Genomic DNA, 16,629 nt, shown 5'->3' on the forward strand with positions numbered 1-16,629 from the left:
TTGAATTGACATACCTATTAAGAAAATAACTAATGACATAGTGAGTTCACCATTTTACCCCTATTAATTATGAAGTGGATGAAAAGTTTTACATTTTTCAAAGTAATTAATCATTTAATTGAGGGTATAATAGATAAAAAAAAATTGTCCTTTCTTGATTTGTCAAAATGGACAAGTAATTAGGGACAGAGGGAGTATTATTTTCTCTAATTGTAAAAGGACCCCACCCTAACCTCCATAAGTAGACTGTATAAGTCATTGTATATATGATACACATATATGATATATCACAACATTTGGGGTTATGCTAAGATGAATAAGACCCTTGATGAGTTTTTTTTATTAGAGGTTTCAAAATAATTTCAATAGAAGAAACTCTTGGTAGAAGTTACTTCTTCCTTACTTTAATAAGTTTTCCTTTAATAATTTATATATTGGTCGAATCAGTAAATCTGAAATACTATATATATATATATATAAACAAGATGCCCATATCATGATTTTGCAAACCTATCAAGAAAGATTATATGCTCTTTAAATGAAAATATTTTGATCCAAAGGTATCTCTTTAAAGTTAGAGATCCAAGGATTAGTTCCTAATTGACCAATGACCTATTCATTTACTCTTTTAAATTTTGCATTTATTAACATAATATTTTGAAAAATTATAAAGGATAATAAATATAATATATATTTATAAATAACATTAAATATGTGGAGAGGAGATCTTGGTTAGAGTTTTCTTTACTTAGAAAAGAATTGTTCAAAAATTAATTTGATGCATTAAGCATTTTGCATAAATTGATAAGCATAGGATTTGAGGCCGATGGACCACATCTTTCAGGGTGTGATACATATAACTTACCATGATGCAAGTATTAATGTTTGATTTCATGACTCGATCCAACTATATTTAATTGGATTGGGCAGAAGCCAAATTAGAATCTTCTACAACTTGTTAATTATTGGCACATAATTTAATTTACATAACAAACAAAAACAATTTATGATAAAATAAAAATATGAATTTTTAAAAATGTGTGTCGACACTGACATTCTTGTACATTCCCACCCAATACTATTTATTCTCCATTTGTGCGACAATTATTCTTTTTCCACCACTTTAAATCACGAATGGAGAATTTTCATTATTTTAAATTAAATTATACAGAACATGCTCTATACTTTCTAACTTTATTTTTCTCTTATATATTCCGAACAGCTTGCTTATTTTTTTATTCGCAAATTCCTATTGGGTAGGCATGTACCCAATAGGGAAAAAGAGAAGAAAAGAGTCTTGTGAGAATTCGACTTTAAATTCAAGATTTGGGAAGGAGTCCAAATTTTGGGCTTTCTGGGCAAAAATGAAGTTGAATAATTTTGCCTATTTTTGGACCTTTGATCGACTAACATTCATTCATAATTCACGGTTGACATGCAATTATCTCATATTTATTTACTTTGTTATTAACAGATTTTCATTATAAACTAGATGGATTTGCCTCAAAAAAAATTCTTTTCTAATTCTTGAAGTTCTTATTTAAATATAGTTTTAATTTTTTTCCCCTTTTATTGTTGCTTGTAGTAAAGAGCAATGTTTTTTTATTGGTAGAACGCGTACATAATCAATTAATAAAATTCTGAATATATATATATATGATTTTTGATCCAATCCATTTTCGAGGTATGCACTGAATTTAGTCATGGTATCTTTGAAGTAGTAATTCATAAAGAAGTCACGATAATGATCATAAATATTCGTGTTCTTAATTTTGTCATATTGTACATACACATAGTTGTTTCATTTCTTGTCATAGTATGCCCCAGAAACTTATGTTCTTTGGCCTTTGAGGGACCATTATATTATATATTTTCATAATTTTTATGAGTTGGAGAAACACAAAAATAAAATTAGAATTCATATATAGCTAGGTAATTAAATTTTAAAGTAGCCATGCATGGAACCTAAACTACAATCCAAAAAGTCCAAATTAAACATGCAACATGCACATTGTGCTCTTTGTATTTTTATGAAATATATATAACTTCTCTACTTTAATTGTTATTCTCCAATTCCATATATAGTTAGTTATCGTCATCAATATATGATATATCTATCTATATAATATGTAAAATCAACCCCTGTTGTAAGAAGAACAAAAGTGTTATATTATTTTTGTGTTTTCGAGTTGAAATAGTATAAGCGAGATAACATAATATAGTACTAGAGTAATTTATATCAGTACTTGAAATAAATTTGCATTTTATTTTATAGCCTATGCGCCTATTTATGTTGATAAAAATAGGTACTCGTATTATTTTGATAAATTTGTTGAACAGTTAGCGAAGATTTGCTGTTAATTTTTAATTACTTTACCTAGATTCGATAGCTAGAAACAATATTATTTAGCATGAAGATTACAGTACTACTAATTATTATCCTCTTGGGAAATGCTCGAGGAATTAAAGAGTTAATCCACTATTTAGTTCATCATCACAATTTGACAAGTTGATGGGTTATTAACCAATTTAAATACATTAGCTAAACCATAATGTTATTATTAGACGTATAGATTTTTTATTTGAGTTAATGACTTTACTTACGATCAATTGCACACAAAGTTTAATATTTGTTTACGACAAGTACTGAAAGATAGAGTAATATACTTCATAAATATTAAAATTTTGAATACATAAATTTAAAGAATTCTAAACTTTAAATAAATTAAATTTAAATTCTAAATTCGGTGATAGTAGTAACCAAATCAAAGACAATCTTGAAAATATTTCTTGGTCTCCACTCGTGCAACTTTAAAGCAACAGCATTTTTCTTTTGTTGATTCTTGGAATAATAAAGTTTAATGTGTAGCACTTATCAGTCAAGGAAAATTGGTTTCGTATTCTTTTAATAATATTTTTCATGTTTGTGTTTTTATTTAATTAGAAATTTTCATATTTACATATAAAAGATCGAAAAAAAGTCATTTGTCTTCTGATAATTTTGTAAATGACTTAGAAATTTTAATTTTTTATATATATAGTTCGAGTTTCGGCTATATATACAGTAAAAGAAAGAATAAAAGGATATTGCTGCCTGTCTAAAAGATTGATTTGGATAGGAAATCTAGAAATGAAGAAAAATTGGAATCTTGTTGTTGTTCAGGTCTCATAATATTCCCATCATATCCAAGATTTTTTCTGCTTATTTTCTTTCTTCATCATATTAACTTCAAGTACAATCATAAAAAAGAAAATATATATACTTATGTCAATTAAACAGGAATAAATTAGAAAAGTAAAAAAAGTAGAGTAACTGATTCGAAATATGTATATATAGTGTTTTACCCATGGTTTTTCCATAGTAACTTTAAAACAAGAAGGCCCATTGGTTTAGCTGCATGAAATAAATGTGGAAAGAATGAAGTAATAATGATAACAATATTTGCTGGATCTCAAAGTTAATAAGGTCCCTGCAATATCTTTGTCACTCTATGGTATCAAATTGTCAAAAAGTTTCATAGAAATAATACCATTAATCAACATATATTTTTAAAAAGTAAATAAATGAACAAATCAAACACAAAATCCCAACATTATTATTATTATTACTATTAATAAAAAGCAATGCAAGAAAGATCGAATGGCGAAGAGAGATGGCTTGGCATGGAAGGAATGAAAAATTGTTAAGAATGATGACTTCTTTATTGACATAATGAGAAGCTAATTAAATAGAAAGAGTGATTCTTTGAGCAAGTCTGAATATCAAAATATATTGGTATAACAATTACATTTTTTATGCAAAAATTTTAACATCATCAGACACATACTCTAAAGACATTTTTTTTTCTTCTTCAATGTAACACGAAGAAATATTTTATCCTTACATTTTAATTATGCGACATCACTTAGTCTAAGATAAAGTCCAGCGGCTTTGCCTTGGTAATTAAAGAGCATTAATTTCATCTCAACCGTCACAACACATTGCAAATTAATGAATTTCAAACGTAACAACCATATAAATAGTTATACACACTATGCAGTAAATAACTCAACTCAATTTAATAAAATCCACAAAAGGAAGGAGTACAGTCTACAGACACGCATGCTAAAATTGCCCTTAATTCTGCCTCTCTTTCTTACTCATTATACTAACTTTTTTAGGTAAAGTCTCATTCATAATAAAGCTGTCATATACAGTGTAATTTCCATAAATAAGACAACAACATTTGTACAATTCTTCAAATTTAAACCCATAAAATAATAGAAGATGTCCCTATCCCATTTCATATCATGCATTTATTTGTTTCTTTAGGCAGATGTCTTTTTCTTTTCCTTTTTTCGCCCTCACTTTTGTTTCTTTGTCAAAGATAAATAACTTTAACCTGTAAAATTCAACTATCTAACATTCTGAGTGAATAAATGAATTATATTTGGAATTTAAGAACCTTATCTACTGCAGGCCATTAATATTTCCTTTGAATTTTAGTATGTAGGTTTTCTAACTTCAGATATATATATGTATATACTTGGTAATTTCATCTTTTACTATAATTTGTCCCTTTTCTTTTTTAGGTAGTTAAGTTGTAGAATTTTCTCTGTTCTTTTTTTGGCTAGTTTTCAAAAAAGTAATTGGTAAATTCAATATACTAACGTTTAGTTAGATGGATAGTACTTATATGCACCAATTTTTTTTACAATAAACAGATTGTTTAATTTTGAGAGTTACTGATTAAAGTGAGAATACATACTACCTAATTATAAAAATTTGTGCATGTCACAACCAAAGTTTAATTATGTCACCAACATACATGACCACATATTTTATCTCGGGTAATTATATTATCATTGATCGAGTCCAAAAGAGCATGCATCATGATAATTAATTGTGTTATATCTTATTAAGCGTTTTACATTTTCATCTCCTAATTTATTTGAGGTAGCACATGTATTCCTTTTTCAGAAGTCTGTCAATTTCTGTCTGACCCACCCTCATTGTTCCAGTACTGTCCTTGAGATGGACGTCTGAATATACACATTTTTTCTCCAAACTGTTCCATTCTAGTACGTTATTAAGCTTGCACCGATCATCATAATTCATAGAAGAATAAATATGTAGAGATAATTTCTTTGTTCAAATTTATACGCCATTTTTTTTATCAATTCCTAAAAGACGAGAACCATATATGTGCTTGTATAATACTACTAAAAATGTCATGTCAGGAATCATGATTTTCACTATATGAATATTCAAAATATAAAAAAATAAATATATGCCAAGGATATTATTATTTTTTATATATACACACACAAAATTAATTACTCCATATATAATATAATTTCTTGATGAAGAAGATTTGAATGGACTCTCTTAGCCACAATATATTTAGGATCACAAATTTTAACTATTGATATGCAAAAAAATGAAATTTTTAGTACTTTTCATATAGTTTTTGAATATCTAAATTTTTATTTAAAATATCAAATTAATATTATCTAATTTAACTTTGAAAATTAGTTCAATAGACTTTTAAAAAACGCAACATGACAATTAAAAGTGGACAAACAGAGTATCAACTTAAAATTCTGAATATGCATTTTGTACGTGTACGGTACTGTCTATTCAATGTTACGCTGTTCGTCAACAAAGTTTTAATGGCGTGAAAATATTTCCAAAACTATAGGAGATGTTCAAATCTTCTACCGTGTCATCAATGACAATTTCTCAGTAGGTAAGAATTTATAACTCTCTAAGTATGCGTGACATCATTTAAATTTTAAAAGTTAAACGAGTTTTTATATCTTGAATGTTAGTTTTTGTGATTTATAATATTTCTTTTGCTTATTTTTTTTTATAAATTTTGAATTTTACACGTCTCTTAAGAACAATGATTAACATGAACATTTTATTACAATTTTTATATTAATTGATATATAGTATTGAGTCTCACGAAATAAAAATGAACGAATGTAGTGCTTTTTATTTTTAAAAAACAGTAAATCATATGTTCCATTCTAGACGAGAGGGAGTTGCTCGGATGGTAAGCACCTCACTTCCAACCCGAAGGTTGCGAGTTCGAGTTATCAAGGGAGCAAAAGGGGTCGGAGCTCCTAGGGAGGGATAAAAAAAAAATATATGTTCCATTCTACCATTACAATTAAAAACAATTAAAATATAAATGATGTCAAATAAATTAGAAAGCATCGCACTTATACTATGATTATATTATGGATCTTTTTTTGATGTGAAAGTTGTCATTTGATTCCAAAAACTCAACTTTTTAGGCGGCGGGACTTGCAAAATTAGGCTAATTAATCTCACTTCTTTTAAAAAAATATATCTCAGGTAGATTTCCAATGCCGACATTACCTTTTTTGCATCTAATGCTTTCGATTAGGATTTAATTACGTAAAGATGAATCTAAGAGCTTCTTAATAGTATAACACAACAACATTAACTTTAATATTTTAATAAAGGAATTCCTTTTGCTCATTAGCCTATCAATGACCACATTTTTATTTTTCTTTACTATTTAATACTAGTATTTTAAGAAATGGAGCATCTTTTCCTTTTTATGGACCATGTCAAGATGACACTTCTACAAGTACTAATTAAGTTGTATACCTAATTCATCTGCAATATATATTTGATATAATAAAGTATGAGACAGGTAAAATGTACGCATACCTAATACCTTATCTCTACTTCGGAAAGAGGGGTTAGAGTAATTTTGTACAATACTATTATCTAAAATAAAAGCTTTAACTAGAACAAGCGGGAGATGATGGGAAAAAGTAGCAGAAAATAAAAGGAACACTTATTATTAGGTGCAACTTAATTAATAGTTACCCCACCAAAAGAGAGAAATGGCCCATTGCCATGGCTACAAGACATTCTTCCAAACTTGGTAGGGGTCCATCAGTATGTACACACATACATCATCCACCACTCCTGTTCCCACTTCTCACTTCTTTTATAAAAAATATTGCAACTTATTGGATTAGCTTTGCACGTATTTCAATTATTTCACATTATTACATACGATTTAAATTGTTTCGATTATTTAATAATTTTTCAAAATTTGAACCAAAACCAATGTACTTAGATGGACTCATGACTAACACCCTACATCTGCTTTTTCTGACTTATCAGTACACCTAGCAACTAAGTGTCCGTTTGGATTGACTCATTTTAGGTACTTTTAAGCCAAAATAGTTTTTAAGCAATTTTGAAATGTTTGAGTAAAGTTAAAAAATGTTTATAAGCACTTATTTTAAAGCTGAAATAACAAAAATAAGCCAAAAGTCATAAGCTAGGAATCCTAGCTTATGACTTTTGGCTTACAAGTCATAAGCCAAAAGTCAATCCAAACAGGCCCTAACTCTATTTACCAGTAATTAGACAAACTGACAAAGAATCATCAACATATTTTCTAATTTGTGTTAAGATTTGAAACTAATCACCAGGCAACTTCTCACATTCCCTTTATTTGCTTTAGATTTTATTTTTTATTTGCATGCCAATTTTTTTAATTAAATTCACCCTATCCTTTATCAATTCCATCAGTTATCAAAAGCCTATAAATACCCCTCTCTAGTATATTACTTTATAACTCACCACATAAAACAGATACCAAACACAAGCAAACTAGAGAGTCAGCCAAGTGAGAAAAGAAAAACAGAAAAATGGAGAGTAATTTCCCAGTTGTGGATATGGGGTTGCTTCAAACTGAGAAAAGGCCTGAAGCAATGGACAAAATCAAAGATGCATGTGAAAACTGGGGTTTCTTTGAGGTAACATTATATTATACTACAAGATCTTGAAGAAGAAGAAAAATTACTTTCTTGATTTCTGATTTTTTTTTTCTGTTTTGTGATTTATAAAAGCTTGTGAATCATGGGATTTCCCATGAATTGCTGGACACAGTAGAGAACTTTACTAAGGGGCATTACAAGAAGTGCATGGAACAAAGGTTTAAAGAAATGGTGGCAAGTAATGGACTTGAAGCTGTCCAAACTGAAATTGATGATCTTGATTGGGAGAGCACTTTCTTCTTGAAACATCTTCCTGTTTCCAATGTGTATGAAGTTCCAGACCTGGATGATGAATACAGGTTTATAAAACAAAAAAGATCCAATTTTTACCCTTTCTATAAACAGAATCTATGGCTCCAAATATCTGGGATTTGTATCAGTTCAACTTGTAGCTTTACTGTTGATCAGAGAATTTAGCTTATCCTTAGTCTTGAGTCTTGATTAGTAGCTCTGTTTATTGTACTAACTTTATATTACCTCTAACCTCATGACAGGAAAGTTATGAAAGATTTTGCACTGAAGCTAGAGAAACTAGCTGAAAATCTTTTGGATTTGCTGTGTGAGAATCTTGGACTAGAGGAAGGTTATTTGAAAAAAGCATTTTATGGCTCAAAGGGTTCAACTTTTGGCACCAAAGTTAGCAACTATCCTCCTTGTCCCAAGCCGGACTTGATCAAAGGCCTTCGCGCTCACACTGATGCTGGTGGCATCATCCTGCTTTTCCAAGATGACAAAGTCAGTGGTCTCCAATTGCTAAAAGATGGCAGTTGGATTGATGTACCTCCTATGAAACACTCTATTGTCATCAACCTCGGCGATCAGCTTGAGGTATGTATTCATTTTAAGCGTGTTGTAGCAGGTAATCTGCCTTATTTTCTAGGGTAGTACTGATTTTGTTTGAATGATTAAAGGTGATTACTAATGGAAGATACAAGAGTATTGAGCACAGAGTGATTGCTCAACAAGATGGCACTAGGATGTCAATAGCTTCCTTTTATAATCCAGGAAGTGATGCTGTCATATTTCCAGCACCAGAGTTGATTGAGAAGACAGAAGAAGAGAACAAATTGAAGTATCCAAAATTTGTGTTTGAAGATTATATGAAGTTGTATGCAAGTCTCAAATTTCAGGCTAAGGAGCCTAGGTTTGAAGCAATGAAGGCTGTGGAGACTACTGTCAACTTAGGTCCAATAGAAACTGTTTGATAATGTTTTGAGGGGGGAATTTGTTTATGAATTAATAGGACACTAATTAAGAGGATTAAAGAAGTTTAGGTTTCTAAAGTTGTGTTGTCCTTTTAGTTAATAATTTACTAAGGCTTCTAAGTAACTTATGTTACTTGATGTGTCATTGTCTCTTGTATGGTAGTGAGCTGTTTGAGGTTGTTCTCTATGGGGTATATTGTAAAGTTTCCTATTTTACTTTAATGAAATCTATGCTTGCAAAAAGAAAACTCTGTGTATGACATACTACACGTTTGAGTTTAATTAATATACACTAACAAGATAAAGAAAAATTACACTAAAAGAGAATTATGAATAACATGCAAAACATATGAATGACATGTTACAACGGCTAAAAGTTAAAATTGCATGTTCGCTAAGCATGTTTTTATATTATCAGTGTGTGTAAGTTACTTTAAACGCATTTATCTAAAAGGGAATGTGTTACAGCACAACTAATATAAAAATCAGAAAAGGACTCTAAAACTTTGTTGAAAAAGGAATTTGGATGACATAGCAAACTTGAACACCTCAAATTATTTATTTCTTTTTATCATGACTGTCATTTTCCAGGGATTCTCAATTGAACACCAAAACAACTCTGATGTTAATAGGAAAAGACACAAGTAATAGTATCGATACTCAACTGCTCTGTTTCACCTTTTTTTTTCCCTCTACATTATCTGTTGAGTCATTGACAATTATGTGTACACCAATTACCACCTTAGATTCCCCAATGAAAAGGGATGGGGAAAACATAGAAGTACTATTAAACCTGAATTATATATGGATGCACTACTTTTAGAGTATGGGACATGCACCTATAAGCATTTTTGAAGAACATAGGAAAAGGCAAGGGCGGATCCATCATTATGATTCATCTGAATTCACTACTTTACTATTGATATGTAGCATAAATTGAAGAGGTCCACTTATTTGTGTGGGGTGCTTCGCGAAAGTGAAAAAGGTCAACTACTTAATATTTATCATATTTTGTTAAATGCACATTTCGTAACATCTAAATATCTAAAAGAACTAGAGAGACCCACTGCAGTGTCACCATTTCATTCCTTTTCTCAAAAGCTCTGTTTTGATAAAAGGGAAAAAAAAACAAAAAAACGCTTAGCCCCCTACCCAATGCTAATTAGAATTAGTCCATTCTAATCGGATTAGTAAACTTCAAATACTAGATGATTAAACCGAAGACCGGAAAAAGAAAAGAAAAAGAGCTTCCCTTTCCTTTTACATTTGCTGATGATAGCAGCAGCAACAAATATATGATACAATAAGGTTAAGGCAAATGGTTTCATAAAGGAAGACAAATAAAGTTCTGGCAAATTGAAGTCTAAAAAGTTCTGATTCTCTCGGCTGAAATTCAAAATAATGGTATAAGAGTCACCAGAAACTCTGGTGATATTGAATTCTTATACTAACACTTGCTATGGAATGTAGGAGCATGCTGCTGCAACATCTCAAGCATATAATAAAAAAAATTCAAACGGTGAGAAATATGAGTCGCTGTTATGTGGAATGGTTAATTTTCAATGGAATAGTATCCAATAGCAACAACACCACACTTGATAAAAGAGTTCAGACATCAACTTCTGAACAACTAAGCAACAACAGCAAATGAAACTTCCATCTATCAGAAATTCAACCATTAGCATCTACATTTCAACAGCCTGAAATGCTAGCAACAATGACATTTCTCTTCTGCCATGGTACTGACATGGATATCTGAAATTACAACCTCCAAACAAGACCAAAAAGGCGAGAAAGTAGCATGAAATTACATTCCGTGGTTCTCTCTTCACGAATAAATGTTGGATAAGCTACAGCTTAAGAGCAAATGCCTGCTGAAAACACAGATCGCTAATGGTTTCAAACCGTGAACTGTTTCTATCACAATATTACTGCAGAATTAAATGTTAATTTGCGGAGGCTAAAAATATTAATCGCATCAATAAAAAAATTTCAGAAAGCAAACTCCATATAGAAAAATTAGTGTCAGGCTGACGGTGTTGGCACACATACATAATCCAGAACCTTCAGAGAGAGCACATTATGATGCCAGTTCTCCACCAGCATTGAGAAGATAAGCTTCCTGATACCTACTCTTCTAAAAGTGAACTTTCCGTCGCTCCATTTCAGACACATGCATGAAAAAAATGCTAATGCAGGTGATGGGCAGCGCAATCCAATAAAACTGAAAGCAGGTCGCTGCCCTAAGCTTGACTAGCATCATTCTTATGATTTGCACCTTCATCAGTGTTCAAGCTCTCAACCATTTGCTTAGATCCCTCTGCAGCTTCCTCATTGGAACAATGGTTCTTCAAAACTGTTGAGATGTCACTTTCAGAAGCTCCAGCAAGCTTGAATCGCTCAACTGCTGTATCAAGGTTTTTCTTCCAACCAGCCAAAGCCAACTTGCATTCAACTTGAGAGCGCTCAAAGAGCATATTACCCCAAAATAAATGGATTTGCGATCTCATAACAGCAGCTTGCTCTGCGGCCTCCTCAGCTGAAATTTCAGCTGGACCACCAGCAGCTGACGCCTCACCTTCAGGACCACTTGCTTGCTTCTTCCTTCTCCTTAATAATTCATCCTTCTTGCTGGCGCTAGGATCCTTTAGCTCATTAGCTCTCTGCTCTTCAATTTTCTCCCACATTTCTGTTGCAGCTTTCATTTTTAATTCTGCACTGTCAAAGAGTGCAAGAGTTTCAGTAGGATCCCAATTTGATAGGTCCTCTTTCTTAGCCAAGATAAAGGACCAGTAAAGTTTTGCCATTTCAAATTGCTGCTGCCCCAATGCCAGTAACCCCTCATAAAAGTCTGGTTTGATTAAGAGTGCCTCCTCATACTTCTCTTTGGCCAGAGAATATTTTTCTTTCACCCAGTCATATGCTGCTTGGAGTTGTGTAGCCATCATCTCCTTTGAAGCAGAATCATCTATTGGAATTCTTTTCCTTGCTGAGCACATGTGAACATTTCCCCAGTTGAAGAAAGCAAGAGCTGCAACCTCCTGAAATTTTAAGGCAGCCTTGTCGAAAAGAACTTGAGCCTCTTCACTTGTCACAGTTTCCTCAAGGGCTTCAGAGCAAAGCTCCATCCCAAGCTCATGCAGATCAATGTGAGCATCTGGATCGATGCCTACATGGGTCCTGAATAACTGAGCAAACTCGAAAAGCCAGTCATCCATTTCAACCTCTTTGCAGTCAGGATTTTCGGTTGTAGCCGCTTTCTCTTTGATAGTTACCTTCTCTGCCTTATTGCTCTCATTATCCACAGTTTCAACCACCGAATCACTTATTGAAGAATGGGATCCACTATCATCCCCTTTACTCCCTTCGCTCTCGACAGGCTTCTCCTCTTCCTCTTCCAACAAGGCTGGCTCTTGTTCAGGACTCACCTCAACGACGTGCAACCTTAACATCCCAATGGCGTCAGTTTTATCTGCATCAGGGTCTTTTGGCAGTAAACCATCAACCCAAGACTCTGCTGATCTAAGTTCAGCCGTACAGGTAATAGTTACTAAATCACCATCACTGTCCTTATATTTAACAAGAACAGATTTTGACATAGGGAACCGTTTGCTAACAATATCCCTCAACACTTTAAAACTGCAAGTCACAGGCATCTGGGCAAGCCTTATATCATGATCATAAACAAGCTTCAATGGCCTCCAACGAATGGCAACATCTTTAGAATGTCCATGAACAACACTAGATGCTGATGAAGATGCCTTCTCTCTTTGGCCATCCTTATTGTGATCAGCATGTGGTCTGGAAGGACCATTTGCAGGCTTCAAAATAACCTTTGGTAACTGAACTTTGGCTTGAGGACCATTTTCAGCTGGTGTAACTTGATATGGCTTCTCAGGCTTGTTATTAACTGATATAGCTGAAGCCCCACCTAAAGGTGCTGGCTTCTTAGACATTGGCCGAGCAGGTAAGCATGGCCCTAAGCCAGCAATAGGAGCTGCACCCACTGCAGAAGCACCAAGTGCAGCTGGAGATGGGCGGCTTTGGAGGTCCTGCTGGGCCTCTGGACGAGGACCAAGTGCCATCCTCAATCGTCCAGCAATCTCCAAAGCATCTCGGTGATTTGGATCAGCACCCAATAGTATCTGGACATCTTGCATCGCCATTTCATACTTCCTCACAGCCTCAAATGCACGAGCCCTTCGTAGAAGGGCCCGAACATAAGAGGGCTGAACCTGAAGTGCCATGGTACATTCAGAAATAACAGAATCATAGTCTATGGGCTTCATTTGCATCAAACAGGCTGCCCTATTGCTATGAAAAACAGCTCTATCAGGGTGTGTCTTTGGTGTAAGTTTGAGAGAATTCTCATATTGCTCCAGGGCACCCACATAATCCTTAGCCTGAAACCTTTTGTTCCCCTCTTCTTTCAGCTCATGGGCTCTTTTTGAGAAAATTGATGAGTCCAAATCAACACTACCATTAACAACAGGTGTATGGCTATTCCCAACAGCCCCTTGGTTCTGGTTTTGATTTTGACTAACACCCGCCTTCTTTTTCCTACCACCTGATTTCCCCATGTAATAATCCTAACAGTAACTTGTATAAAGATTCAAACTTTATTACTAATGAGCCAGAATAAACTAATATATCACTATACTTCACCCTTCTTTTTTGTGCTGTATAAATCAAGAATCATAAAGGAGAACAGAAATAGCTACTTACAGGTATAAAGTTTCCACCTTTCGTGCAGAATTTAGAGTTTTCTGATTGAATCTTGAAGACCCAGAAGATGGATTGAAGAATCTGATAGGTTGGATAAATGGGTGTTTTTTTTTTTTTTTTTTGAGGAGAAGCACTAATGTAAGGTTTTGGGTTTCAAACCCTAGATAGCTGACTGAGTATCCAATGGTAGGACCCACTGTTGGTGTCTATATTGTGAACCGTCGAATGGATGATCATATTTTATAATCACCGTCAATCTTATTCATTTTATATTACACTAAACTTTATTTTAAAACTCGTTTCTATGTCAATCAGTTAACTAATTCGATTAGTGTTCGTAAATTTACTAACATCATATTACATGTTTATTATGCCTATTGAAGTCCTTGAAGCGCCATTTATATTTTAGAAGAGTCCTTTCCATGACAGGAATATCAATAATTCTTTCTTGCATTATAGTATTAATATTTCAAGAATTAGCCCAACTGAGCTAAGAATATATGAAGTCTAATTTTGTAAAGATCCAATCATATTTTGGAGTGACCTTTAATTTATGTCTTTAAAATCAACGATTTTTTAATTTTGACCTGTGCTGCCTGTTTACTAAAAATTTATGACCAAAATACTTTATTTATGACTAGATTCATTCCGCACAAGTTTAGAGAATTTATGCCTCACTCAACATAAGTTTCGTAGGAATTAAGTTATGTTATACAACATTACCTGTTATGCCTTTTATGACATAATTTGTGGGTTCGAAAAATAATTTTTATCTCATTTGACATAAGTTCTATAGAATTATATGACTTTTATGATATAACTTATGGTATATTATGATATAAAAACATGAACTTTTGATCAGCGGAAAATTATTTGTTATTTTGATGTCAATCCTATTTCCGGACACTTTAGTGTCTACTTAATAACTGAATGACAAAAATTTAAAACTATCGTATTTGAAGGTAAAAATTTAAGTAAATAACAACCAAAATATAACTATGAAGTCACGTAAATGAGTAGGGGTGTACATGACCGGGTTGGTTCGGGTTTTTCAAATATCAAACCAAATTATTTGTGTCGGATTTTTTATTTTATAAACCAAACCAAACCAATAAAATTCGGGTTTTCCGGATTTTTCCTGTAAAGTATTCATACAAACATATAATTAACTTGTACTTTAAATACTTCTTTAGTCCTACCAAAATGCAACTATCTAAGTTGTTTCTTAAGAAAATAACACAAAATATGATATGATTAATGACACTAAAATATCCAACAAAAAAATAATAATGAAATCGCGTAAACGAATATTGCAAATTAATAAGTCATAATGAAATTGACCATAATTTAAAAGTACTAAATCATGGTAAAATAAGTTTAATAAGTATTGGTTACATGACTAGATATTAAAGGAAAGTAAAATTAGATTATGTATTTTAATTGTCTAAACCTATGTAAAACTAAAGAACAAATATTCAATATTATTGTCATTCTTAGTGTTGAATTGATTTTCTTTTTGCATTAGTATTAATTTGATTTTGATTTAGGCTTTATTATAATTACCAACATCTATGGACTATAATCTTTATTGGATTATTAAGAATTCTAACTTTCAAACCTGAAATAAATATATTAAAAGATAAAAATTATGAAAAAGTATAAGAAATATTCAAAAATTATATCAAAATAAATATTTTTACGTATAAAATAAAATTTTAAAAATTATATATATAATGTCAGGTTGGTTTAGTCTCGAGTTGGTTTTTTTTAGTTGAAATCAAACCAACCCAAATATAGTCAGGGTTTTTTGTTCCAATACCAAACCAAGTCAAACCAAACCACTAGTCAGGTTTTTTTTCCAGTTTGACTCGATTTGCGGTTTGATTCGATTTTCGGTTCGATTTTGTACACCCAGCATGGGAATCGCTACGTTTGGTTTGTTGTTAATGGGCTGCGTTGCCTGGATCAGCCCAAACATGAGTAGTCTTATCTTTCCAAAATGAGAAGCCCATATAAATTGCATGCAGGCCTGAGGCCTAGCCCAATTCAAGTCTCGTAACCCAAATTCAAAATCCCAAAATAACAATTTCTAAACTCAAAATTTTCAAGTTTCATTTTTAAAAATGTATACTCAAACGGAAGCTTTGTTTACCAATTTGTTTAACAATATTTGGTTAAACATAAATTTTAAGCTAAGAAATCTCCTTATAAAATAACCACCTCCTTTGTACTTTGTAATATTACTCTTAAATATGTGTACATACGGAAGAGGCAGTAACACAGATAAAGAAGGAAATTAGTGAAAGATTACACTTACTTAGAAGTTCTAAGAGAGCAAATAAATGTAGACACTTTATTCAGCATTTGTTATGTAACTAGGTATTTTGTTTTGTTAGAGGCCTATTCTCTATTTCAGAAATAGGTGCTCTTTTATTTGTATATGTTCTTTGATGGTTATGGTAATATTTTATAGTTGTTACCAAAAAAAATTACTCTTACTTTTCCAATTCTGTTCTTTTTTATATATAGTAATTATTTTAATTCATTCATCATGTATTTACGGTTGATCAGTTAGCTTTTTGATATTGCATTTTTCTATTAGTTAATTTTATGAGTATCATTTCAAAGAAACTATATAAGAGAAATATAAACCACATTTTATATTTTATATATAGTTATATAAAGCATATAAAACACTAACCACAAAATATATTTTTCAAAAAATATGTTCAACTCTCTATAGGTTGTATATTAAGGTGTCTATTACTAATACCATGAATTACTAGGTATTAGTACGACAAGAAGTTTTAATGAATGCATTAGCATGGTTAAAAACCCCATTGCCCCTCAAAATATTTTTTACATCTTTTCCATCATAGTTGTAAAG

At 31.9% G+C, this 16,629-nt stretch overlaps 2 protein-coding genes across 2 annotated transcripts; one reads left to right on the top strand and one right to left on the bottom strand.

Moving 5' to 3' along the window:
• The first annotated feature begins 7,606 nt into the window (after positions 1-7,606).
• On the top strand, positions 7,607-9,265 carry LOC125822398 (1-aminocyclopropane-1-carboxylate oxidase-like). The gene is made up of 4 exons (XM_049501795.1): positions 7,607-7,791; positions 7,885-8,111; positions 8,307-8,640; positions 8,724-9,265. Exons 1-4 carry the CDS (start codon positions 7,684-7,686, stop codon positions 9,015-9,017), a joined length of 963 nt encoding a protein of 320 aa, XP_049357752.1. The 5' UTR covers positions 7,607-7,683; the 3' UTR covers positions 9,018-9,265.
• Positions 9,266-10,626: 1,361 nt separating this feature from the next.
• Positions 10,627-13,624, bottom strand: LOC125822390 (protein CLMP1-like). The gene has a single exon (XM_049501785.1). It carries the CDS (start codon positions 13,595-13,597, stop codon positions 11,261-11,263), a length of 2,337 nt encoding a protein of 778 aa, XP_049357742.1. The 5' UTR covers positions 13,598-13,624; the 3' UTR covers positions 10,627-11,260.
• Between the last annotated feature and the right edge of the window lie 3,005 nt (positions 13,625-16,629).

The sequence above is a fragment of the Solanum verrucosum genome, unplaced genomic scaffold (genome assembly GCF_900185275.1).
Source record: "Solanum verrucosum unplaced genomic scaffold, falcon-dt-bn FXZP01000103.1, whole genome shotgun sequence".
Classification (NCBI taxonomy): Eukaryota; Viridiplantae; Streptophyta; class Magnoliopsida; order Solanales; family Solanaceae; genus Solanum; species Solanum verrucosum.

Bases quoted from the DNA above. Each gene is read 5' to 3' on its own strand.
- LOC125822398 (XM_049501795.1), top strand. From the start codon at position 7,684: ATGGAGAGTAATTTCCCAGTTGTGGATATGGGGTTGCTTCAAACTGAG. The intron at 8,112-8,306 runs GTTTATAAAACA...ACCTCATGACAG, and splicing joins GACCTGGATGATGAATACAG to GAAAGTTATGAAAGATTTTG. The intron at 8,641-8,723 runs GTATGTATTCAT...GAATGATTAAAG, and splicing joins ACCTCGGCGATCAGCTTGAG to GTGATTACTAATGGAAGATA.
- LOC125822390 (XM_049501785.1), bottom strand. From the start codon at position 13,597: ATGGGGAAATCAGGTGGTAGGAAAAAGAAGGCGGGTGTTAGTCAAAAT.